Source organism: Symphalangus syndactylus, chromosome 17 (assembly GCF_028878055.3).
Source record: "Symphalangus syndactylus isolate Jambi chromosome 17, NHGRI_mSymSyn1-v2.1_pri, whole genome shotgun sequence".
NCBI classification, from domain to species: domain Eukaryota; kingdom Metazoa; phylum Chordata; class Mammalia; order Primates; family Hylobatidae; genus Symphalangus; species Symphalangus syndactylus.
The window spans coordinates 84,949,307-84,971,994 of record NC_072439.2 but is presented as its reverse complement, the minus strand read 5'-3'; the positions used below and the strand labels follow the sequence as shown (position 1 = coordinate 84,971,994).

At 47.8% G+C, this 22,688-nt stretch overlaps 1 protein-coding gene across 4 annotated transcripts in view; it reads left to right on the top strand.

The window, feature by feature from the left end:
* Positions 1-22,426, top strand: part of MCF2L2 (MCF.2 cell line derived transforming sequence-like 2) — a 246,513-nt gene extending 224,087 nt beyond the window's left edge. For all 4 annotated transcript variants that reach the window (XM_063621731.1, XM_063621732.1, XM_063621733.1 and 1 more), the window contains 5 exons: positions 3,184-3,217; positions 5,314-5,411; positions 18,358-18,446; positions 18,823-18,938; positions 19,012-22,426. In XM_063621731.1, coding sequence (XP_063477801.1) covers positions 3,184-3,217; positions 5,314-5,411; positions 18,358-18,446; positions 18,823-18,938; positions 19,012-19,135 — 461 coding nt within the window. In that variant the 3' untranslated portion in view covers positions 19,136-22,426. The remainder of the gene's footprint in view (positions 1-3,183; positions 3,218-5,313; positions 5,412-18,357; positions 18,447-18,822; positions 18,939-19,011) is intronic.
* The last annotated feature ends 262 nt before the right edge of the window (positions 22,427-22,688 follow it).

Sequence of the window (22,688 nt, the reverse complement as noted above, 5' to 3'; positions counted from 1 at the left end):
CTACCCCAGGTGACCACCAATCTCCTTTCTGTCACTATAGGTTAGTTTGCATTTTCTAGAATTTCATAAGAGATAATACAGTATGTACTTTTTTTTTGGTCTGGCTTCTCTCCTCTGCATAATTATTCTGAGATTCATCTATGTTGCATTTTGTAAACAATAGTACATATTTTGGTTGTTGCTGAGTAGTATTTCATTGTTTGGCTAGACCCCGTTTTCTTTATCCATTTACTTGTTAATGAACATCCCATTTGTTTCTGCTTTGGGGCTATTTTGAATAATGCTGCTATGAACATGCAAGTACAAGTCTTTGTGTGGACATGTGTTTTCATTTCTCTTGGGTAAATACCTAAGAGTGTAATGGTTAGGCCATATGGTAGGTGTATGTTTAAATTTTTAGGAATTTTCTAACTACTTTCCGAAGTGATTATACTATCTTCCATTCCCATAGTAATGTATGAGAGTTCCACTTGTGCCATGTCCTCACCAATACTTGGTATTGTCAGTCTTTTAAATTTTCAGATTTCTAATAGGGGCATAGTGGTATGTCATTAGGTTTTAATTTGCTTTTCCCTAGTAACTAATGGTTGAGCATCTCTTTACGTGCTTTTTGCCGTCTTTATCTCTTCTTTGGCGAAGTGTCTGTTCAAATCTTTTGCTCATTGTTTTCTTATTATTGACTTTTGAGAGTTTTTATGTATATCCTAGATACATGTCCTTTTAATGCTTTGTAAATATTTTCTTTTAGTGTGTGGCATCTTTTTCTCTTAAGAGTAACTTTTGAAGAGCAAAAGACTTTAATTCTTATAATATTTAATTTAAAAAACTGTATGTATCATGCTTTTGGTGTCCTACCTAAGAAATCATTATCCAAAAGCCATAAAGATTTTCTCCCTATGTTTTCTTCTAGAAGTTTTATAGTTTTACATTTAGGTCTCTGATCCATTTTGAGTATTTGTTTGTTTGTTTCTGTTTTTGATTTGTATATGGTGTGAGGTATGGATCAAAGTTCAGTCCTTTGCATACTGATGTTCTAGTTTTTCCATTGCCAGTTGTTAAAAACACTATTCTTTCTCCAATTGATGATTTATGTAAGTGCATCTATTTCTGGGTGCCTGATTCTTTTCCATTGATCTATTTGTCTACCTTGACATCAGTCCCTCACTATCTTGGTTACTGCTGCTTTCTAATAAGTCTTAAAATGAGGTAGTTAGAGTCCTATAATTTTGTTCTTCCTTTTTAAAGTTGTTTTGATTATTCTGTGTCCTTTATACTTCTATATATATTTCAGAATCTACTTGTCAGCTTCTCAAAAAACCTTATTGAGATTTTGATTAGGATTATGTAAAATCTCTAGACCAATTTGGTGAGAATGGACTTCTTAACAATATTAAGCTTAATCTAAAATTTAAATTTTAACTGACTCCTCTGCTGCCTTCCTGGCCCTGCAGAAAAAGACAAGTTTGTTATGAAGATATGACACTTATTCAGTTGACAATTTGGAAAGAGATTTCTCAAGCTCTCCTTAAGGCCTGCACTGTGCTTTATAGGTTGTGACAGGAATGCAAAAATCTAGATAAGAAGCAAAACCAGGCCCCAGAATGTGGTTTGGATAAAAAGAAAAACACTACTGAACTGAAAGGCCCAGAGGTGTTGTGCCAGCCCCTTCCTTTTACAGATGTGCAAGCAGAGGGTCAATTTTGCATAACTTATCCACAGCAGAACTGAGTTTCCTGAGCCTGGTGCACCAAGTAGGGTCTGATGAAATGTCTCTGTGAGTGATGTAAATGGCAAGGGCTCTAAGAATTCAGAGAGGGCCCACAGTGGATGGTGAGTGAGTGGGAACCAGGGCCCTGGGCTGAACCAGGAACAGAATGCAGACTCAGGCTGTCTGGATACCCTTGAGGGTATCCGGGCAATGTTGAGAAGATGGTGTCCCAGGTTCCAAGATCGGGAATATCAGATTCCAAGATCAGGAATATCAGGACTGTCAGTACCTTATGCCTGCCGAGCATTTTACAAAGCTCTGACATATAAACATTATCACCTAGATTCATTTTTACACCATCCTACACCTTTCAACCTTTGTGGATTGTTAAGCATAATAACCCTATACACTGGCCAAAGAATACAGTGACCTTAGGGCCATGGATGAGAGGAAGGACACTGGGAGCCAATGAGGGATGTAGAGAGAGGTCCTCTCGGAGATAACCAGACAGAAGAGGACATTGTACCCAGGTGTTATGGAGTCAGCTAGGGCTTGGGCAGGGAAGAGAAGAGTGTCACTGATGGGTAAGACACAGCAGCACAAGAAGCCGAGGAGGGAGGCAGGCACTGAGGTTTGGGACAAGCTCCTCAGCTGTGGCATGACTGCCTGTGATCTAGAGGTGAAGGGAGACTGCGGGGAAAGATCAGGCCCCACCCAGAAGAGTGCAGGGGCAGGCAATGCTGTGGGTGGGATACAAGGCAAAGCCCCAGTCCTGGCAGAAATCAAGGCCACGGTCCCATCCTAGCAACTGGGCAACACGTGGCAGTCACATCGGTAGTAAAAGGTGGGCCCAGGAACCTTGAAAATCACAGAGCTGCCTCAAAGTGAGCACATTCAGTGATGATCTAAGCCTAGCCTGGGAGAGTGAGGGATAGGTTGGAAGGAAAAAGATTGAGATGGCTTCAAATATCGGGCCGAGGAATTTGGCTTTCATGCTGTGGGAGGCAGTGGGGGGCCTCTGGAGGTTGAGATCTGGTGTTATTCTCATACCTGGGACAACACTTTAGTAAAGAATGTGATTCTTATCGCTCTCCCAGGGACTCATTATTTTTTCCCTCATCAAGTCACATAATTTGGGCTCACATGGAAAAAAGGAGCATTTGAGCACTGTTTATTCCTTAATTCAGTATTAATGGAGCTAACTGTAGAAACTTGGATAGACCCAGAACCAATGCATACAGGAAACTCAGCAGGATGGACTAGAGACGTGGGGGAGGATGCCAGGACCAGGTGAGCCCAGGGACTGTAGCAGCGTTTTCTGAATTCCTGGGAAAATACGATCAAGACCTACACACCTTTATATATTTTTATAGTATTCTCTCTATGCATATATGTGTATTTTAAAATCAATATGTAAAGTCAATTCAAATTAGCTTAAATTTGAGAGTGCTGTTTTTTGTTTTTTAAAATTTTAGACCAAGGAAATCCACAGTTTGAAATGAGCACGAGGTGAGTACTGATTTTTTTATTTTAAAGACATGTCAAATGCTTCGGATGTTTCATATTGAGTCCATGTCACTGCTTTTATTGCTTTTCTTCCCCCAACACTTGGCTTATTACAAGGGATTTCCAATTTTTAAAAAATATTGGCTGGCAGCAGTGGTTCACGCCTGTAATCTCAGCACTTTGGGAGGCCAAAGCAGATGGATCACTTGAGCCCAGGAGTTTGAGACCAGCCTGGGCAACATGGTGAAACCCTGTCTCTAACAAAAAAAAAAAATACAAAAATTAGCCTAGGGTGGTAGCGCGCTTGTAGTCCCAGCTACTCAGGAGGCTGAGGTGGGAGGATCACTTGAGCCCAGGAGGTCAAAGCTGCAGTGAGCCTAGATCACATCACTGCACTCTAGCCTCTGTGACAGAGTGAGAGCCTATCTCAAAAATAAATAAGTAAGTACATAAATATATAAATAAATATAAAAAATTAAATAATAACTCAGTTCCCAACCCCACTGCTAGCCTAGGATATTAAATCAGTTCCCAACCCCACTGCTAGCTAGGATATCTTTTCTGGTGCATGCTTGCTGTATTGCCAGTTGAGGTAGATCTGCCAGTTCGAAACTTCCCCTAATTGCCCTTGCTTTTGGCTGTTTTCTTGAGCTTTCTATTCCATTCCTATTTTCACAAGGCTGCCCTGCCTCCTACTTTACTGAGTGGGCAAACGCACCCTCTGATACTGGCTTCCCCCTCTCTACTCAGAACTCTCCTGATCATCTTCCTTTCTTTATTCCCGCTTGTCTGGAGGAAGATGTGCTCACACTTCTTTCAGGGTTGAGTCCTCACTGGTGCTCCTTGCCTCATCTATTACTGCGACTTACAATCTTCGTCTATAATTCCTCTTTCTGTCCAAAGCACTCAGGGATACTCAATATGTTTGTTGAAAACACCTGTCTACTGTGATCCAGTTCTGATACAGGAGTCTGCTTAGTTTTTCTAAGCTCATTTAGCCCGATCCTCATGGAACCCCCGCTAGACCCTAACCCAAAAAGATGAGAGAAGTGGAAAAGGTGAAGGGCTCTAGAAAGCAGTTGTTTCTCCCCCTCCTCTCTGCCCCCACACTCTTACGGAGTACTCTATTTCAGCATTTAATATGCTATAATTTTATGATGTGTTTACATTTTCTCCCTACGAGACCATGAATTCCTCTAGGGCATGGAGGTTGTCTTATTAGTTTTAGCTTCCCTCAGGCCTCATCTACCAGGGCCAGGCACTTTTGTAGGTGCTCAGTAAATATTTAGTGAATAAACAAGTGAAAGCACTCATTGAATAATCAGATGAGGCCAGCAAACCACTCTGCAAGCAAGGCCGGGGGTGATGAGGTTTAGCTCAGGCATATCTTATTCCTCTTGGACCTCCAATGCTTAGTAGGTGTTTATTCACTGGACTCATCTAACCCAAAAGAGTTACTATAATAGTTGGCATTTTGGGTCAGTAAAGAGGAAGGAGGGAGCTGTAGTGAGCAAGTGAAAACATTTTTGAGAAGACAAAGGGGATTATTCCTCCTCACCTCTCCCCCCTTTAAGATTTGTAGCCATGTAATCCCAGCACTTTGGGAGGCCAAGGCGGGCGGATCACAAGGTCAAGAGATCGAGACCATCCTGGCCAACATGGTGAAACCTCGTCTGTACTAAAAATACAAAAATTAGCTGGGCGTGGTGGCACACGCATGTAGTCCCAGCTACTTGGGAGGCTAAGGCAGGAGAATGGCGTCAACCCGGGTGGCAGAGCTTGCGGTGAACCAAGATCACGCCACTGCACTCCAGCCTGGGCAACAGGTCTCAAAAAAAAAAGAAAAGAAAAAAAAAAGATTTGCAGCCAATTAGATGTTTGCTGTGTAATCCAACAAGAAGTGCCCTTTGGACATTTCCTTACTGCATATCACCTACTGAGCTGAGGCAGGTCTTCAACTACAGCTAAGGGAGGAGCAGCAGGTCCTGAGACCTAGACCAGAGATACACTAGGTGGGCCAGCGTTACTCCAGCTGGTGGGGGAGGGATGTGTGTGTCATTCCTTCCAGTGACTCAATATTCATGTTTATTTCTCTAAAGCAAAGGCAATGGAGCAGGATGCGGACCATGGATTGAAAATATGGAAAGAGCTACCACTAGCAAGGAAGACCCAGCCTCCAGCACAGGAGGGATTAAAGGTAGGGAGGGTCCCATGGGAGAGTGGAGCACAGAAGCAGTGGGGTGATACCAGCTGCTTAGATGCTAAGGAAGACATCACCTAGGGCCCAGCCCTTCTTTAGTTAAATGAGGGATAAAAAAGAAAGCATTTTACCACCATGTGGTTTAAAATCGATTTCCTGCTATTCATTTGTGTAGAACTAATGGGGCCAGAATTAACATGAAGGACAAATGTCTCACATTGAGAAGTACAGGAGCACCCCTTTATCCACGGTTTCACTTTCCAGGTTTTAGTTACTCTTAGTCAACTGCTGTCCAAATATCAAATGGAAAATTGCAGAAATAATCAGTGAGTTTTAAATGATACACCATTCTGAGTAGTGCGATGAAATCTGGCGCCTTCCGCTGTGACACGCTGTGCTTGGGACACGAATTATCCCCTTGTCCAGGGTGTCCCTGCTGTCTGTGCTCCCCACCCCACCAGCCTTAGTCACTTATAGGCGTCTTGGTGATTAAATCGACTGTTAGGATCACAGTGCTTGTGTTCAAGTGACTCTTATTTTACTTAATAATGGCCCCAGGCCAGGCGCGGTGGCTCATGCCTATAATCCCAGCACTTTGGGAGGCCGAGGAGGGTGGATCACCTGAGGTCAGGAGTTCAAGACCAGCCTGGCCAAGATGGTGAAACCTCGTCTCTACTAAAAATACAAAAATTAGCCGGGCATGCTGGTGTGCACCTGTAATTCTAGCTACTCAGGAGTTTGAGGCAGAGAATTGCTTGAACCTGGGAGGCGGAGGTTGCAGTGAGCGAGATGGTGCCACTGCACTCCAGCCTGGCCGACAGAGTGAGACTCTGTCTGAAAAAATAAATAAATAAATAAAATACTCACGCCTGTAATCCCAGCACTTTGGGAGGCCGAGGTGGGCGGATCACGAGGTCAGGAGATCGAGATCATCCTGGCTAACACGGTGAAACCCTGTCTCTACTAAAAATACAAAAAAAAAAAAAATTAGCCGGGCTTGGTGGTGGGCGCCTCTAGTCCCAGCTACTCGGGAGGCTGAGGCAGGAGAATGGCGTGAACCCGGGAGGCAGAGCTTGCAGTGAGCAGAGATCGCGCCACTGCACTCCAGGCTGGGCGACAGAGCAAGACTCCGTCTCAAAAAAATAAAATAAATAAATAAATAAACAATGGCCCCAAAGCACAGTCGTGATGCTGGAAATTCAGATATGCCAAAGAGAAGCCGTCAAATGTTTCCTTTAAGTGAAAAGGTGAAAGTTCTTGATTTAACAAGAAAGAGAAAAATCACACGCCGAGGTTGCTAAGATCTATGGTAAGAAGGAATCATCTGTCCATGACATTGTGAAGAAGGAGAAAGAAATTTGTACTCCTTTTGCTGTCGCATCTCAAACTGCCAAAGTTACGGCAGCGGTACTAAGATGAAAAAGGCGTTAAACCGGTGGTGGTGGAAGGCGAATAGAAACATGCTCCCCCAATGGCAGTCAAGTTCGGCACTCTCTGCAGTTTCGGGCATCCACTGGGGATCTTGGAAGTAGCCCCTGAGGATAAAGGTGGACTACTGTACCTGTCATTATAAATGTGTCCAAACCCAAGGAATGTACAACAGCCAGAGTGAACCATGATGTGAGCTAGGGACTTTGGGTGAATATAATATATTCAGTGTACAGGTTCATCCATTGCAACAAATGTGCCTCTCTGGTGGGGGATGGTGATAGTCAGGGAGGCCATGCATGTGTGAGCACAGGGGATACATGGGAAATCTTTGTACCTTCCTCTCAGTTTTTCTGTGAACCTAAAACTGTTCTAAAAAAATAAAGTCAGCCGGGTGCAGTGGTTCACACCTGTAATCCCAGCACTTTGGGAGGCCGAGGTTGGGGGATCACCTGAGGTCAGGAGTTGAAGACCAGCCTGGCCAACAGGATGAAACTAAAAATACAAAAAATTAGCTGGGCATGATGGCACATGCCTGTAATCCCAGCTACTTAGGAGGCTGAGGCAGGAGAATCGCTTGAACCCGGGAGGCAGAGGTTGCGGTGAGTCAAGATCGTGCCATTGCACTCCGGCCTGGGCAACAAGGGCGAAAATCTTTCTCAAAAAAATAAGTAAAATAAAATAAAATAAATAAATAAAGTCTTCTAAAAAAGTTTTTTAAATAAACCACATATACAGTATTACAGTAGAGAGTATTGACAGCCTGCCCAGACCCTCTTTATAGGCTGTTGGCCCCATGTCTCTGCTGCTGTGAGGTTAGCTGACAATGGCTCACAGTTGTGCCCTTCAGACAGTTGCCCTCAGCTGCCCAGGACTGTCCAGCCAGGAAATGCCTGTGAGGTTATGTCCTCCCCTAAGGGTGGCTTATGGCCCACCAATGGCTTACTGATTCAGGGTACAGAAGCCAGTCCTTCTGTCTCAAGATGGTAACCTGTGGTGCCATCCATGCTCAGGTTACTGCCCAGGGGGTCAGGCTGATGCTAGACTTCTGCTAAGCCCACGTCTGTGCCTGGCTGGCTTCTTCCCTGCCCTAGCTTTGGCCCTCACTGTCTTCCAGGTTTCATCTGAAAGCCGTTTGTCAATAACACACTTGCATGGTCTGCTTCTGGGGAAGCTGACTGAAGACTGTTAGTAGCAGGAGGGGTCCCAGAATGGATGGGATTCTGGTGTTGGCTCGCTGCAGGCCAAATGGCCACGAGGACCTCATTATTGGTGTTAAGTGAAGTGTTGACAGTCCTGGTGCCTGGCCTGCTGTAGCAGTTCAATTGCTCAGACCTTCACCTGTGGTGACCTGGGATTAGATACAGGTGGATGGGGACACGCCAGCTGGTGCAATGTCTCTAGCATTTGAGAGCTTTGAGGAAAACATTATCTATCAGGAAGGTAGAGTTGGGAGGCTGTTGCTAAGAGCCTCCCATTGATGCACTGAAGAGAGAAAGTAACAGGGTCAGACTAAATATCAGTTTAAAACACAGGATCAGAATCAGGGGGCCTCCCTGCCAACATTTAGCCTCTCATCTCCTACAGCAGAGGCAGACTGGGCGGGTAAAAGTGGCAGAATTTGAGAGAAGGAAGAATTCTCAGCCTAGGTGAGTCTGCCATCTGGTCATTTTGGACTCCTAATGCCAGTAGCTGAGCAGGAAAAGTCAGATCCTGAGAGGGAAGATAAGGGACCCAAAAGCTGGGAATGAGGATGTCTGGGTAAATGCCCTTGACCTCCTGGGCTGGCAGCAGTGGCCTACTCCGCCTTGTACTACAAAGTACAGCCAAGGACCAACTGTAGTAGCAGGCGGCAGCTGTAGATTTAGTTAAGTAGGATTCTTGCTGTGTTCCGTAGTGGAAGTGTCTCCCTCAGGTACTGTCCCTTGAGGAGCACCTCCTCCTGATGACCAGGACCCATTTCTCCTTCCAGTATGGTAACTGCTCTCTTTGCCTGCTGGTCTCCTGGCATGAGGACAAAGAGATAGGATTCCTCCCACCAGTAGGGCTAGGGCCTGGCTGGGGGAGGGGAAGAAGGTGAGATTCACTTAAGACTGTTCCCAGTCCCCCAAGACTATGCAGAAGCCTCAGATGAGGGATACAAGGCGATGTTTGCCCTTCTCAAGATCTGCCCCACCTCCCTTCCTGAACCCTTTCAGAACAATAACTAGGATCAAATGACAACATGACCTGACTGGAGAAGGGGCACACAGGCCTGTGGGGGTTAACTCAAAATGTGAGAGTCTTTGAACTGTGCTTTCATGCCCACTAAAGAAGGTGCATAGCAGAAGTCCAGTTAGTCCACTTCCTCTTAGGCACCCCAGTGCCTGCACCACGGGCTCGGAAATGGAGAAGCCTTGGTAGCAGAATTGAACCCAGCAGTGCTCAGCCCTAGCAGTGAGGGCTCCATGTCTTCAAGACTGCTCTAGCTGCTACCACTGTTAAATGTCTGACGTGCCAGCAGAGGTCAGTGCTGAGCCCCTAGTTTGGTACTGTCCCTTGAGGAGACAAGTTGATTTTATCAGACCCCTTCAGGCTAGAAAGTACAGTGTGTGATCAATCATATAGCATTGCTTTTTTTTTTTTTTTTTTTTGAGATAGAGTTTCACTCTTGTTGCTCAGGCTGGAGTGCAACAGCACCATCAGGGATCACTGCAACCTCCACATCCTGGGTGCGAGTGATTCTCCTGCCTCAGCCTTCTGAGTAGCTGGGATTACAGGCTTATACCACACCCAGATAATTTTTGTATTTTTAGTAGAGGAGACAGGGTTTCACCATGTTGACCAGGCTGGTCTTGAACTCCTGAACTCTGGTGATCCATCCGCCTCTGCCTCCCAGAGTGCTGGGATCACAGGCGTGAGCCACTGCGCCAGGCTGTATAACACTGCTTTGATCAGGGGACTCAGTATGGCAAAAGAGAATCAGCCATAGACATGTGATCACAGGACACAGTCTTACCACCGCATTCAGAAGCTGGCAGCCTGATAGAGTAGTGGGACAGCCTCTTGAAAGTGAGGTGGGGCAGCAGTTTGGACATGGCACTGCGGGGATGGAGTGCTGTCCCTCAGGATGCAGCATACAACTGAACCAATGGCTGTATTATGGTGTCATGCCCCCAAGAGGCAGAGTATGTGAATCTGGGAACCAAGAAGTCAAATGAGTTGCGACCTTGCCCATGATGACTCCAGTGATGAACACGGGGACGTTTTTTTCTCCCCATGTCTCCAACTTTAACCTCAGTGGGTCTCGACAAGGGAGACACTTCCACTAGGGAACACAGCAAGAATCCTTCTTAACTCAATCTGTGGCTGCCAGCTGCTGCTGCAGTTGGTCCTTGGCTGTGCCTTGTAGTCACTCTCCCTCCTACTCATTCTAGACACCCCTCTCCCCATCTGGCACTTCTACTGGTGGCATGTATAGTGGGGATCCTAGACTCTTATCAGGCTATGGTTCGTGGACTTGGCCATCATAGTTACAGCTGGGCATGGGAGTATTGCGAGATGTCCTAGTGGATCACCTGAGCATCAGGCATGTCCCTCTCGGCCTCTGTTAAGCAGCAGCTCTACCTCCTCACGACGACCAGGACCCGTTTCTCCTTCCACTATGGTAACTGCTCTCTTTGCCTCCTGGTCTATTGACATGAGGAGAAAGGGAAAGGATTCCACTTGCCAGCTGGGATGGAGTCTGGGTAGGGGAAGGGAAGAAGGTAAGATTCACTAAGGACCTACACAATTACCAGATGGGACAGTCAGCAGACAGGTGGGTGTGCTGTTTTGAGTGCTGTTGGTTAACCAGCCTCTCTCTGGCAGCTTACAGTAAAAATAAAGGGCTGGGCGTGGTGGCTCACGCCTGTAATCCCAGCACTTTGGGAGGCCGAGGCGAGAGGATCAGGAGGTCAAGAGGTCGAGACCATCTTGGCCAACATGGTGAAACCCTGTCTCTACTAAAAATACAAAAATTGGCTGGGCGTGGTGGCGCGTGCCTGTTGTTCCAGCTACTCGGGAGGCTGAGGCAGGAGAATCACTTGAACTCAGGAAGCGGAGGTTGCAGTGAGCCGAGATGATGCCACTGCACTCCAGCCTGGAATCAGGGCGAGACTCCATCCAAAGTAAATAAATAAATAAATAAATAAATAAATAAATAAATAAATAAAGGATATAAGCTAAAACTGTTTTACTGACTTGGATGGTGCTGAAAATTTTTAATTCTGAATTCACTTTGCCCCTGATTTGCAAAGTTCTGGCCATGTGAAAGACATAAAAATGAGAATAACTGTTGTACCTCAGAGCTAACAGAGGAAGAACCTGTCTGCCAGCCTTACTATAGGTCACTCGTCAGGTACCTCAGGGTCTCCAAGGTGGCCTAGGAGCTCTCCAGTATAGCACATCATGGTGGTTTCTTTGCCAATTTTTGTGGGATTTCCTTTTGGGCCTAGATAATTTAGTTACTTTCATTATCTTTTTTTGTGTGTTATTCAAACTTACTGGCGCACTCTAGTATTTCAATGAAGAAAATAAGTTCTAGCAAACAGCCCTCTCTGGAGAGATGGTGGGTTATTTTAGATATCTGACCAATTGGTTTTAACTATTTTAAGTTTCCTTTTCTGATTATTAAAGGAATACACATGTAGATTGTCAGAAATTTAAAAAATACAGGAAAGTACAAATAAAAATACAAATCCGACATAACCGGATATAATCACCATTAATATCTTCTCGCAGATGTTGTCTATGGAAATGCATGACTTGGTCAGTTGTGGTGGCTCATGCCTGTAATCCCAACACCTTGGGAGGCCAAAACAGGAGGATCACTTGATATCCAGGAGTTTGAGACCAGCCTGGGCAATATCGCAAGACCCCATCCCTACAAAAACTTTTGAGACGGAGTTTCACTCCCGTTGCCCAGGCTGGAGTGCAGTGGCACGACCTTGGCTCACTGCAACCTCCACCTCCCGGGTTCAAGTGATTCTCCTGCCTCAGTGTCCCGAGTAGCTGGGATTACAGGTGCCCACCACTACACGTCACTCATTTTTGTATTTTTAGTAGAGACGGGGGTTTCACCATTGTGGCCAGACTGGTCTCAAACTCCTGACCTCAGGTGATCCGCTTGCCTCGGCCTCCCAAAGTGCTGAGATTTACAAGCGTGAGCCACTGCACTGGACCTACAAAAAATTTTTTTAAAAAGTTAGCTGGGCATGGTGGTGGGTGTCTGTAATCCTGGCTACTTGGCAGGCTGAGGCGAAAGGATTGCTTGAGCTCAGGAGGTTGAGGCTGCCATGAGCCATGATTGTCCCACCGCACTTCTCCTGGGCAAGAGTAAGACCCCATTGCAAAACAAAGACATGCATGATTTAAAAAAAAAAATGGAGCCATACTAAAATTAGGGTGACTTTATATTTTAATCTTATTGGAAATTTTCCATTAAAATTGTGATGAAATGGGCAAGGCTTTGGCTGAACCAGACTAGACATATTGGCTTGCTCTTCCCTCCTGCCCCTCATCTTTGGGCTTATTCCAATCCAGAATATTTGAGGGCAGCTGGTGGCTGAGCTGGGAGGTAAAGCTAGCTTATAAAGTTTCTTTGACCCACCGCCCCCCCCACCCCCTGCCAAGCTTCCAGCAGCTCTGAAAGTCTAAGACAGCCAGCTCAGACTACCTTAGGAGCTGGCAGGGACTTTGACAACAGAAATGCACAGAAAAAAAAAAAAAAAAATGTGGCCTGAGAATGTCAACATGTGGAATCTGAAAGCAATTAATTAGATGTTCTCAAGAATGATTCACTTCCTCTTGGCCAAAGATAGGCTTGCAAATGAAATAGATGTTTCAGCTATAGACCAGCCTAAGATATCCATGTTTATACTCTGGGCCACCAAGCAAAAGATTGTAACCGAGCCTAGTACTCCTGGAAACATTTTGGAACTCTCTCCTGTTGTGAGCTCTGGAGAGCTACTGGGATGGATGAGATAGAATGTGACCCCATGTATTAAATGCGAGAAGACAGAGAGGAAAATTGGTTAGCAGCACGCGCAACACAATGATGAAGGGCTCGAAGTCAGGTCTCAAAGACCCAGCCTCAAGTGCAGCTCCATCTCTTTGGATGGATTCTGTAGCCTCTCTGTGCTTAAGTTCTTTTTATCATTCATTTTAAAAATGGAGATAATACTGTAGTCTTGCCGTGAGGATTAAATGAGATGAAGCCCTTAGGCTAGCGCCTAGATCTCTGAAAGCATGGAATTGTTAGCAGTTAGTTACCCCCTGGTTCTTCCAAGTGAAAGGAAGGAAAGCCCAGGGGGTTTAGGCATTGCTTTTAAGCAGCTCACCACCTCCCACCCCCAAGTGAAAATGATATCCTTTAGTTCATGTGATAGAGATGGTCCTTAAAAAGTTGTGCATAATTGGCCAAGCGCGGTGGCTCATGCCTGTAATCCCAGCACTTTGGGAGGCCAAGGTGGGTGGATCACGAGGTCAGGAGATCGAGACCATCCTGGCCAACATGGCGAAACCCTGTCTCTACTAATATTACAGAAAAATTAGTTGGGGGTGGTGGCACACACTTGTAGTCCCCAGCTACTCAGGAGGATGAGGCAGGAGAATCGCTTGAACCCGGGAGGCGGAGGTTGCAGTGAGCCAAGATCGTGCCACTACACTCCAGCCTGGCAACAGAGCAAGACTCCATCTCAAAAAAAAAAAAGAAAGAAAGAAAAAAGAAAAAGAAAAAGAAAAAAAAAAAGTTGTGCATAGAGAAAAATCTAGTTTGAAGGACAATAAAAATAGAATTTGCCCATTTAATATCTATGGAGTGAGAGCTACCGCTGAACCAGCAGGATCTACAATGGTCTGTTTGTGCCATCCAGTGGACAGTAAGGGAAACACCATGATTTTGTCTTCAAAGTCTATAATTTACCAAAAATATGTATGTTGGTGAGAATAATTTCAGCTCACTACTAGGTTCACTTGTTAATAAATTTCATTCCATTTGTTTAAGCAAAATAAAAAAGCTTAGAATGCTAAACACTAAATGTGAACACTAGATTTCCTAAACCATTCAGCTTATCTGATGTGCACCAGAAAGGTTGTCGACTAAGGGTTTCGAAAGAGAATACTCTCACCAGTCCTTATCTGCAGGAATTCTCATCACCCACCTTTCCCATTCTTGTCCTTCTCCACCAATACTCCTTATGCTTATCTGACACATAGACTGAGAGTGCCCCAGAGACTCAGGGGGTATCTGCCCCAACACACCTCTAGATCTTGGCTGGGACAAAAGTCGTTCCATTCATTTTCCAAGAATGCAACTATCACTTAGAATTTTGCTATAATCAGCTGGGCATGGTGGCTCATGCCTGTAATCTCACACTTTGGGAGGCCGAGGCAGGTGGATCACCTGAGGTCCAGAGTTTGAGACCAGCCTGTCCAATATGGTGAAACCCTGTCTCTACTAAAAATACAAGAATTAGCCGGGCATAGTGGCATGTGCCTGTAGTCCCAGCTACTCAGGAGGCTGAGACAGGAGAATTGCTTGAACCTGGGAGACGGAGGTTGCAGTGAGCCAAGATCACACCACTGCACTCCAGCCTGGGCAACAGAGCGAGACCCCTGTCTCAAAAACAAACAAATAAAAACAAAACAAAACAAAATAGTTTTGCTATAATCAGATTGAATATTTGTCAAGAGCCTGTGTGTTTGGCATGGTTTTTCTGAGGGGTGTGTGTGTGTGTGTGTGTGTTTGCTCTGTTTCTTTTTAAAGCCATTTATTATCCTTATAATACGTTTCCTTCCCTGAGTGTTTATGAGGACGAAACAATGGCAGACAAACCTCCCTGAAATGTAAGTAATAATAGCACACCCAGAGTGCCCAGATCTGTTTTGAGACCCTGTCTTTAGTATTATTGTAATTGTTATGCACAATAATCATAACAGGTACTATTTGTTGAATTCCTATGATGTACCAGGCATTTTTCTTTATCAGAAGATTTGCTAATCCTCATACCAAGACTGCAAAATAGATGTTATTATCTCCATTTTAGAGATAAGGAAGCTGATGCTCGAGAGGTTAAGTGATGTATCCAAGACCACACAGCTAGTGAGTGACAGTGAGAATCAGGTCTGACTGCCCTCAGGTCTGACTGACTCCAGAGCACCTCCTTCTGCCGTGGGGCAATGGGCCTCTCAGTTGTTCCCTCACACGCCTGTGACTGGCCAGATCCTGAGTCTGAGATTTTGGGGTCCCCTCAGTGCTGCCAGCTCCTTAGTGCCTAAGACTCTTAGGACCTCAGAGCCCATGACCAGTGAATCCAGCAGGGGATTAAATATGTAGATGATGTAAGACAGCAAAAGTCAGCCCAGGATCTGGGCACGATGGCTCACACCTGTAATCCCAGCACTGTGGGAGGCCGAGGTGGGCAGATCAGTTGAGCTCAGGAGTTCGAGACCAGCCTGGCCAACATGGTGAAACCCTGTCTCTACTAAAAAATATAAAAATTAGCTGGGTGTGGTGGCATGTGCCTGTGGTCCCAGCTACTCAGGAGGCTGATGTGGGAGGATCAGTTCAACCCAGGAAGTCAAGGCTGCAGTGAGCCGTGATCACACAACTGCACTCCAGCCTGGGTGACAAGCCAGACTCTGTCTCCAAAATAAATAAATAAAAGCCCAGGGCTGGGACTGGAAGGCCTGGGTGAGGAAGGGAACATGGTCTCTAGGAGTCAGGACACCCAGTCCTGGCCCTGACTCAGCTCCCACAGGGCCTTCAGCCAGTCCCCACAGGGCCCACAGCCTGGTGGTCAATCACTGTCCCTGGTGGGATGCCCCGTGAGCCGCACTTTCCTCCCCAGAGAACCAGGGGCTTTGCCTGCAGGATGCTCTCTAAGCTTTTCCGGTTCTGAGAATTCTGAGTTTCTTCCAGGAGCCCTGGGAGATCCTGGTCAATAGGTAACTGTCTCTGCTGCCAGGAACCTGGGGCCTGGGGGGAGACAGGTGAGGGCACACCCAGAGCAGCTGCAGTTTGTCTCAGGAGAGACGTGTCGCCCAAGGGCCTGGATGAGACTCCCCGACCTCCACAGCCCCCCTCCTGCTTTGTCTCCTAGGATAGAACAGAGCACGATAGGATGGGGTGGGACAGATGAGGACTTCACACACTCTAAGGGTAAACGTTGTTTCGTCCGCTTGCGTTTGAATTGTATAAATGTATTTCTGCGTGTATGCTGTGTTAGGGGGGTAAAATTTGCATCTCCCTGAAGTTGCACTCTAAGGAGTATGGAAAACCTGGCTCTAGACTAAACCAGGCCCCCCGTGGTGCTCCAGGCATCCCCATCCTCACCTGTGGCACCCGGAGCTCCTGCTGTCACTGGCCCAGGTGGGTCCTGTGTCTTTCTCTGCGTTGTCAGGGCCTGCGCTGACAGTCCTCCACAGGGAGGTGGAATCTGGGGTTGACGGCGCTGGGAGGATCCTTCCTCTTTCCAGGTTCGGGCAAATCCTTGCCTGGAGGCAGGGAATGGGCTAGACGAAACAGTTGACTGTTTCAGATGACCCTGAAACAGTTGAGTCCAGGGTCTGAGAGCCCCTCTGTGCCCAGCGCTGTGCCCCCTTCCCTTCCCCGCTTCCCTGCAGGGCCCTCGAGAGCAGGGAGAGCAGCTGCCAGCTCCAGGCAGTCCTTTTAACCCAGGTGCCACTTACCCTGCAGAGGGGCTGGAACCAACTAATCATTTTACCTGGAGATACCACTTACCCTGCGGAGGGGCTGCAGCTTGTCAGGTTTTTCAGTTCCTGTGTCGCCTCCCAGCCCTGCCCACCCCAGGCTGTGGGTGTCTATGGCTGACGAAGGCTCCTGAGCCAGGCCACCCCCCAACCTCCCAGTGGGTGTCTCTGTGGTCCCTGGCAGCCCCGGCATCATCCCGGGCACAGAGGCCATGGACCCTGGAGACACAGCCCTTCCTACTCATGCAGGGGATGGTCAAGGGCATGGCTCCCTTTGTCCCTCTATCCCTCCGTCACAGAACTTTCAGCAAGACAATCATTCTTCCATTCTCACTGCTTGCTCCTGGCATAAGGGGACCCCAGGGCTGGATGACTTCTCTAAAGAGGAGTCTTGGGGTTTCGTCAGATGCTCCGAAGTCCTATCTGGAGGATGAAGGCAGGGGGCACATCCCTGATGCAGTTTTTCCTCTGCCCTCCACCCCTTGCCCCTCCCACCTCCTGGGACTAGGAACTCAACCAGGACTTGCTTCAACCTGAGAGGAGGGTGTCCAGCCCCCTCGAAGCCTGCCAGATTCAGGCGGGATTTCAGAGGGGCCTCCAGGGAGGTGCTGCCCAGCTGGCCCCCCCCCACCCCGTGTTACTCACACAGCCCCCACTGATCTGCTCTGGGGAGGGCCTGGGGCCCAGAACGTGGCTTGTCGGGGGCCTGGGGCAGCAGCCCAGGAGACGCCACTTGTGCTGCCTGCTCACCCAGATAACTGCAGCTCCCTCCACTGCCACCTGCCGCCCTCCGGCCATGCCTCTGCGCAGAATGCCCTCCCTCTCCAGTCCTGTCCGCCCCTCAAGGCCTGCCCAAACCTCCCTGAATTCTCGCCTGAGCAGTCTCCTAGCACGGCTCCCGCCGCGTGGACTACTCAGCTGACCCTCAGTCTGGGGCTGCCCTGTGTGAGGACCTTTCTGCAGATGCTCTGCTCCCTCCCTTGGCTTGTGAGCCTCGTGGGGCAGAGACTTCATCTCACTCAGAGCGACGGTAAAGAGCAGGAGTGCTGGAGAAGCCAGCTGCCCTGCCACAGGCCAAGAGGACTTGGCCAAGTGACCATTGCTGTCTGTTTCCCCAACTGTAAAGGGGGCTGAGACCCTTACAGGGTTGTGAGGCTTAAACTTTGACAAATGCCTGCCATCCCACCAGGCACAGGGCAGTTGCTCAGTATTTGGCAGTGGCTGCTGTTCCCCACAGTGTCCAGCACCGGTCCGGGGATGTAACACGTGCGCCATAGACAAGACTGATGGGTTAATTAATCAGTTCACTGCAGAGAGAGGCAGGATGGATGCACTTGCTTGTTCCTCTGATTTTCCCTCATGGGGAGCAGTGACACTTGGCAGAGGCTGCCAGGGAGATGGGAAATGGACATTAATTAGGGTAGAGAAAAGGAGGCAAGGAGGGGAGGGTGAGAAAGACGGGAGGAGGAAGGGAAGGAGACATGGTTAGAAGACTGGCAAACACAAAAAACGATGACTGTTTTCTTGGAGGAACGGGGAGGTAGGGCCATGAACGGCATGTGGACGCGTCTTCTCAGTGAATGACGGCATTTTGGCGCTGGAAACGCAGCCTGGAGATCACAGACCCCCTCACAGCCCAGCGCAGTGCAGGCCCTGGGAGAGCAGGAGTTAGAGATGGGGAGGACCGTACCTGCGACAGGCACTGCCTGCTACACCCTGCCATGGGCAGAGGGGGTGTCCTCCCACCCCACAGAGGCCCCATCTTTCCCTTTCTCTCCCTAAGGCTGCTCCAGCAGGGAGTTTAGCTCCATGGACACCTTTGAAGACTGTGAAGGTGCAGAAGACATGGAAAAGGAGAGCAGCGCTCTGAGTGTAATTACTTCCCTTTTGTTTCTTTCATCTTCTTCCCTCCTTCCTATTCATCAGCTCCTCCTGCTCCTGTCCCTCGCCTCCATCCCTCTCCCCCTCCTCAGGATTCTCACCCATAAGGGCCTGGCTAAGCCAGGGAACCGAGGTCACTAGTCCTCAAAGTGGCTCTGACCCTGCTAGCCCGGCATGTCCCCACGTGGCTATCTCCTTGGCGGTGCGCTGGTGTCCAGTCATAACTGGGGCTCCCGCTGGGAGCCCCGTGGCCCAGGTGGGAGGGCTGGGGTGGGCCTCAGCCTGCCAGCAGGAGTCACCACCTTGCCCGGCTTGGCCACAGCCTCCAGCAGTAACTCTGCGGGTGCACCCGTCCCCTCCCTTCCAGCTCGCGGGCCTTTTCCAGTCGGACGACAGTCACGAAACCTGTTCCTCCAAATCTGCTTTCCTGGAGAGGGGAGAAAGCACCCAAGGAGAAAAAGAAGAAAGCGATGAGCAGGAAACGTGAGTGTGAGCGAGGAAAGACTAAGCGCCTCTTTGGGCCGCGGCGTCTCTGACTTTCTTCTCGGAATTGCAGGGCGACCCGCAGCACCGAGGAGGAGCGCGCTGGGGCGCCCACGGGCCGGCTGGCTCCTGCGGGGGCGACGGCTGGTTTCCAGGCGAGGGCGCTGCGCCCGAGGACCTCCGCCCAGGAGAGCTGACTTCCCTGCGGACGCCCCCGCTCCTCAGCTCCGGAGCGCCCGCATTCCGGGGAGAGGCGGTGTGGGGGCCCGGGCCCTGCCCAGCTACGCAGAAAGCAGCCGGAGCCTCGGCGGCGGCAGAAAGGGGACGCCCAGGGCCTCCTTCCAGGAGCCCGAGGGGTGCCCTGGGTGCGCGCCTAGCTCCGCACGGGGGACCTCGGAGCTGCTCTAAGGCGCCTGCAGAGGCTAGCAGAGCCCGCAGCCCACGCCTTCTCAACCGCGCACTTTGACGTTTGGAGCCGGGCAATTCTTTGCTGTGTGGGCTTCTCTGTGCTCCCACGGTAGGATGTTTAGCAGCATCCCTGGCCTCTACCCACTAGGTGCCAGGAATGCGCCACCCCATCCTCCACCCCACCCCCAAATTGTGACAATCAAAAATGCCTGCAGACACGCCCACATTTCTCCAGGGCGGGGTGGGAATCGGTTGAGAACCGCTTAGCCCGAGCCTTGGAGGAGCCGGAGCCGCTCAAACCCGGTGGGGGCCGCAGACTGGGAACTCCCGGTCCGCCTCCCAGAATCCCTGCGAGCGTTCATGGGGTGTTCCTGTTAGTGCTAAGATTGCTTCGTTGCAGAGATAGTTCGTTCCAAGTTACTTTCTGAGGTATTTTATGTATCGATTTATTAGTTTTTACATGAGTTTTGTTATTTTCAGTTGTATTTTATTTTTAGTTTTATTAGTTGATTTTCATTTCTTTGTAGCTTTCTAGTTATTTAATTTTATAGTTTCAGTTACTGGTTTATAGTTACTTTATTTTCAAAGTTATTTAGTTGTTGAGTTGTTCATTTTCAGTTATTTATATGTAGTTATTTTGTTTTAGGAGTTATAGATGTTCAAATTAATTTGCTTGGAATTTATTTATTTATTATTTATTTATTTATTTATTTGTTTATTTTTGAGACGGAGTCTTGCTCTGTCGCCCAGGCTGGAGTGCAGTGGCGCGATCTCGGCTCACTGCAAACTCTGCCTCCCGGGTTCACGCCATTCTCCTGCCTCAGCCTCCCGAGTAGCTGGGACTACAGGCGCCCGCTACCGCGCCTGGCTAAATTTTTTTGTATTTTTAGTAGAGACGGGGTTTCACCGTGTTAGCCAGGATGGTCTTGATCTCCTGACCCCGTGATCCGCCTGCCTCGGCCTCCCAAAGTGCTGGGATTACAGGCGTGAGCCACCGCGCCCGGCCGGAATTTATTTTTAATTATCTTTACAATTATTATTGGAGTTATTTACCTTCATAGTTATTTCACTTTATATTATTGGAGTTTTTGAGTTATTTATTTTTGCGGTAACTTATTTGACTATTAAAAACTCATTGGAAGTTGATGAACTACTGTCAAGTTATTTATTTTCAGAGTGAAATGTTTTCATGAATGGTTTCCCCTAGTTATCTGGTTTTCGAGTTGCTTATGTTCACAGGTATTTATTTTCAGTTGTTTTATATTTGAGTTGTTTATTTTTATTTTTTTCAAGTTATTTGGTTTTTAGTTATTTCATTTTAAGCATTACTTCATATTTGAACATTATATTTTCTGAATTTTTTAAGTTTTTGATATATTTAGTTTTCGAGCTATTTTCAGTTATTTATTCTCAGTTATTTCTTTTCAGTTTTGTATTTGCCATTCAAATTTTTTTCTGTTCTTTATTTAATTTTCATATTTTTTTGGGGGGGGGGTGGAATTTTGCTCTTGTCACCCAGGCTGGAGTGCAGTGGCGCAATCTTGGCTCACTGCAACCTCCGCCTCCTGGGTTCAAGCAATTCTCCTACCTCAGCCTCCCAAGTAGCTGGAATTACAGGTACCTGCCACCATGCCCGGCTAATTTTTTGTTGCTGTTATTGTTGTTGTTGTTGTTGAGATGGAGTCTCGCTTGTGTCGCCCAGGCTGGAGTGCAGTGGCGCCATCTCTGCTCACTGCAAGCCCTGCCTCCCGGGTTCACGCCATTCTCCTGCCTCAGCCTCCTGAGTAGCTGGGACTACAGGCGGCCGTCACCACGCCCGGCTAATTTTGTTTTGTATTTTTTTTTTTTTTTTTTTTTTTAGTAAAGACGGGGTTTCACCATGTTAGCCAGGATGGTCTCGATCTCCTGACCAGGTTTCTCCATGTTGGCCAGGCTGGTCTCCAACTCCTGACCTCAGGTGATCCACTCGCGTTGGCCTCCCAAAGTGCTGGGATTACAGGCATGAGCCACCGCACCCGGCCCTCAGAATGATTTAGAGGTAGAATTCTTAGTCTACTAGTCAGGTTTCAACCAAGAGATACTGTATCAGTTATTTCAACAGAGAGAATTAATATAAATAATTGTTATCCAGCTAGTAGAGATTTAAAAAAAGTAGTGATAATGAGATATGAAGATTTTGACTGCAAGCTCCCAGCCCAAGGACTCATACAACAAAGAGAAAAGGCTGAAAATATCAAAACTCAGACATATGAAGGTGGCCCTAGGGCTGGGGGTTAGTCCTCTGAGGAGGAGGCACTACCAATGGTACACGTGGCCCAAGGGCTCAGAGCCCAAGGTGCAGGAGCTGGATGCAGAATTCTGGGGAGGGGACATGGCCAGCCCGTGCTGCTGTCTCTGAATGGGCATCATCAGGCTGGTTATGGGAGTGCTGGGAAAATGGCAAGCTGGAACCAACTGCCGCTACTGGAACCAGCTGTCACTCTCAGGGTGGAGACAGGATGCTGACGGTGGGGGCGGGGTGGGGTGCACACAGGAAGGAGCCTGTGGTGGCCCTGCACCCCAGAGCTGGGAAGGGTGGGCTGGAAGCGTAATTACCAGCACACTCAGCTTTAGAGTTACATAGAGTTAGAGTTATGTTAGGATTCCATTAGTTTGGAATTGTTAGGGGTGATTTGATTTCACATTTTCACAGGATATGGGATTGGGATGAGTCTTCAATCTCCTGGTTTGTTTCTGGACTAGAGTGGGCCACACCTCACAGGAGTCTCCCCCAGGAGACTCAAGACAATCACTTTAGAATTCAAGAAAACAAAAATAATGTGTCTCACTTTGTTCATAAAGAAGCCCTTTGACGATGTGGCCAAAAAGAGGCAGAGCCTAAGGGACAGACTCTTAGAAAGGTGCCTTTGGAACAGGGTCCCGCAGAGTGTTCCTCTCAAATTCTTTAGAACTTTACGCTGTTTTGTGGGGCCACCCTCTCCCACTCCCTTTCCTAACAGCACAGTGTCTTTCTTGATAGAGTGTGTTTCAAATTTGTAGACTGTTTGCACAATAAAATAAAGTTCCTCCCAAATCAAGAATCTGTAATATTAGGTTCTTCTACCTGCACTATTCTTCAGCCCACATTGTTCCATTTCACTATCAGAATGTTTACATATGTATGTACATCTGGATGGATGGATGGATGGACGGATGGACGGATGGATGGATGGATGGATGGATGGACGGATGGATGGATGGATGGATACACTCATTTTATTCAACACCTATTTCCTGAGCACTCCCCTGCCCTGAGGATGGTTCGGCCACTAGGTAGAGACCAGGGAGGTATGAAGATGAGTG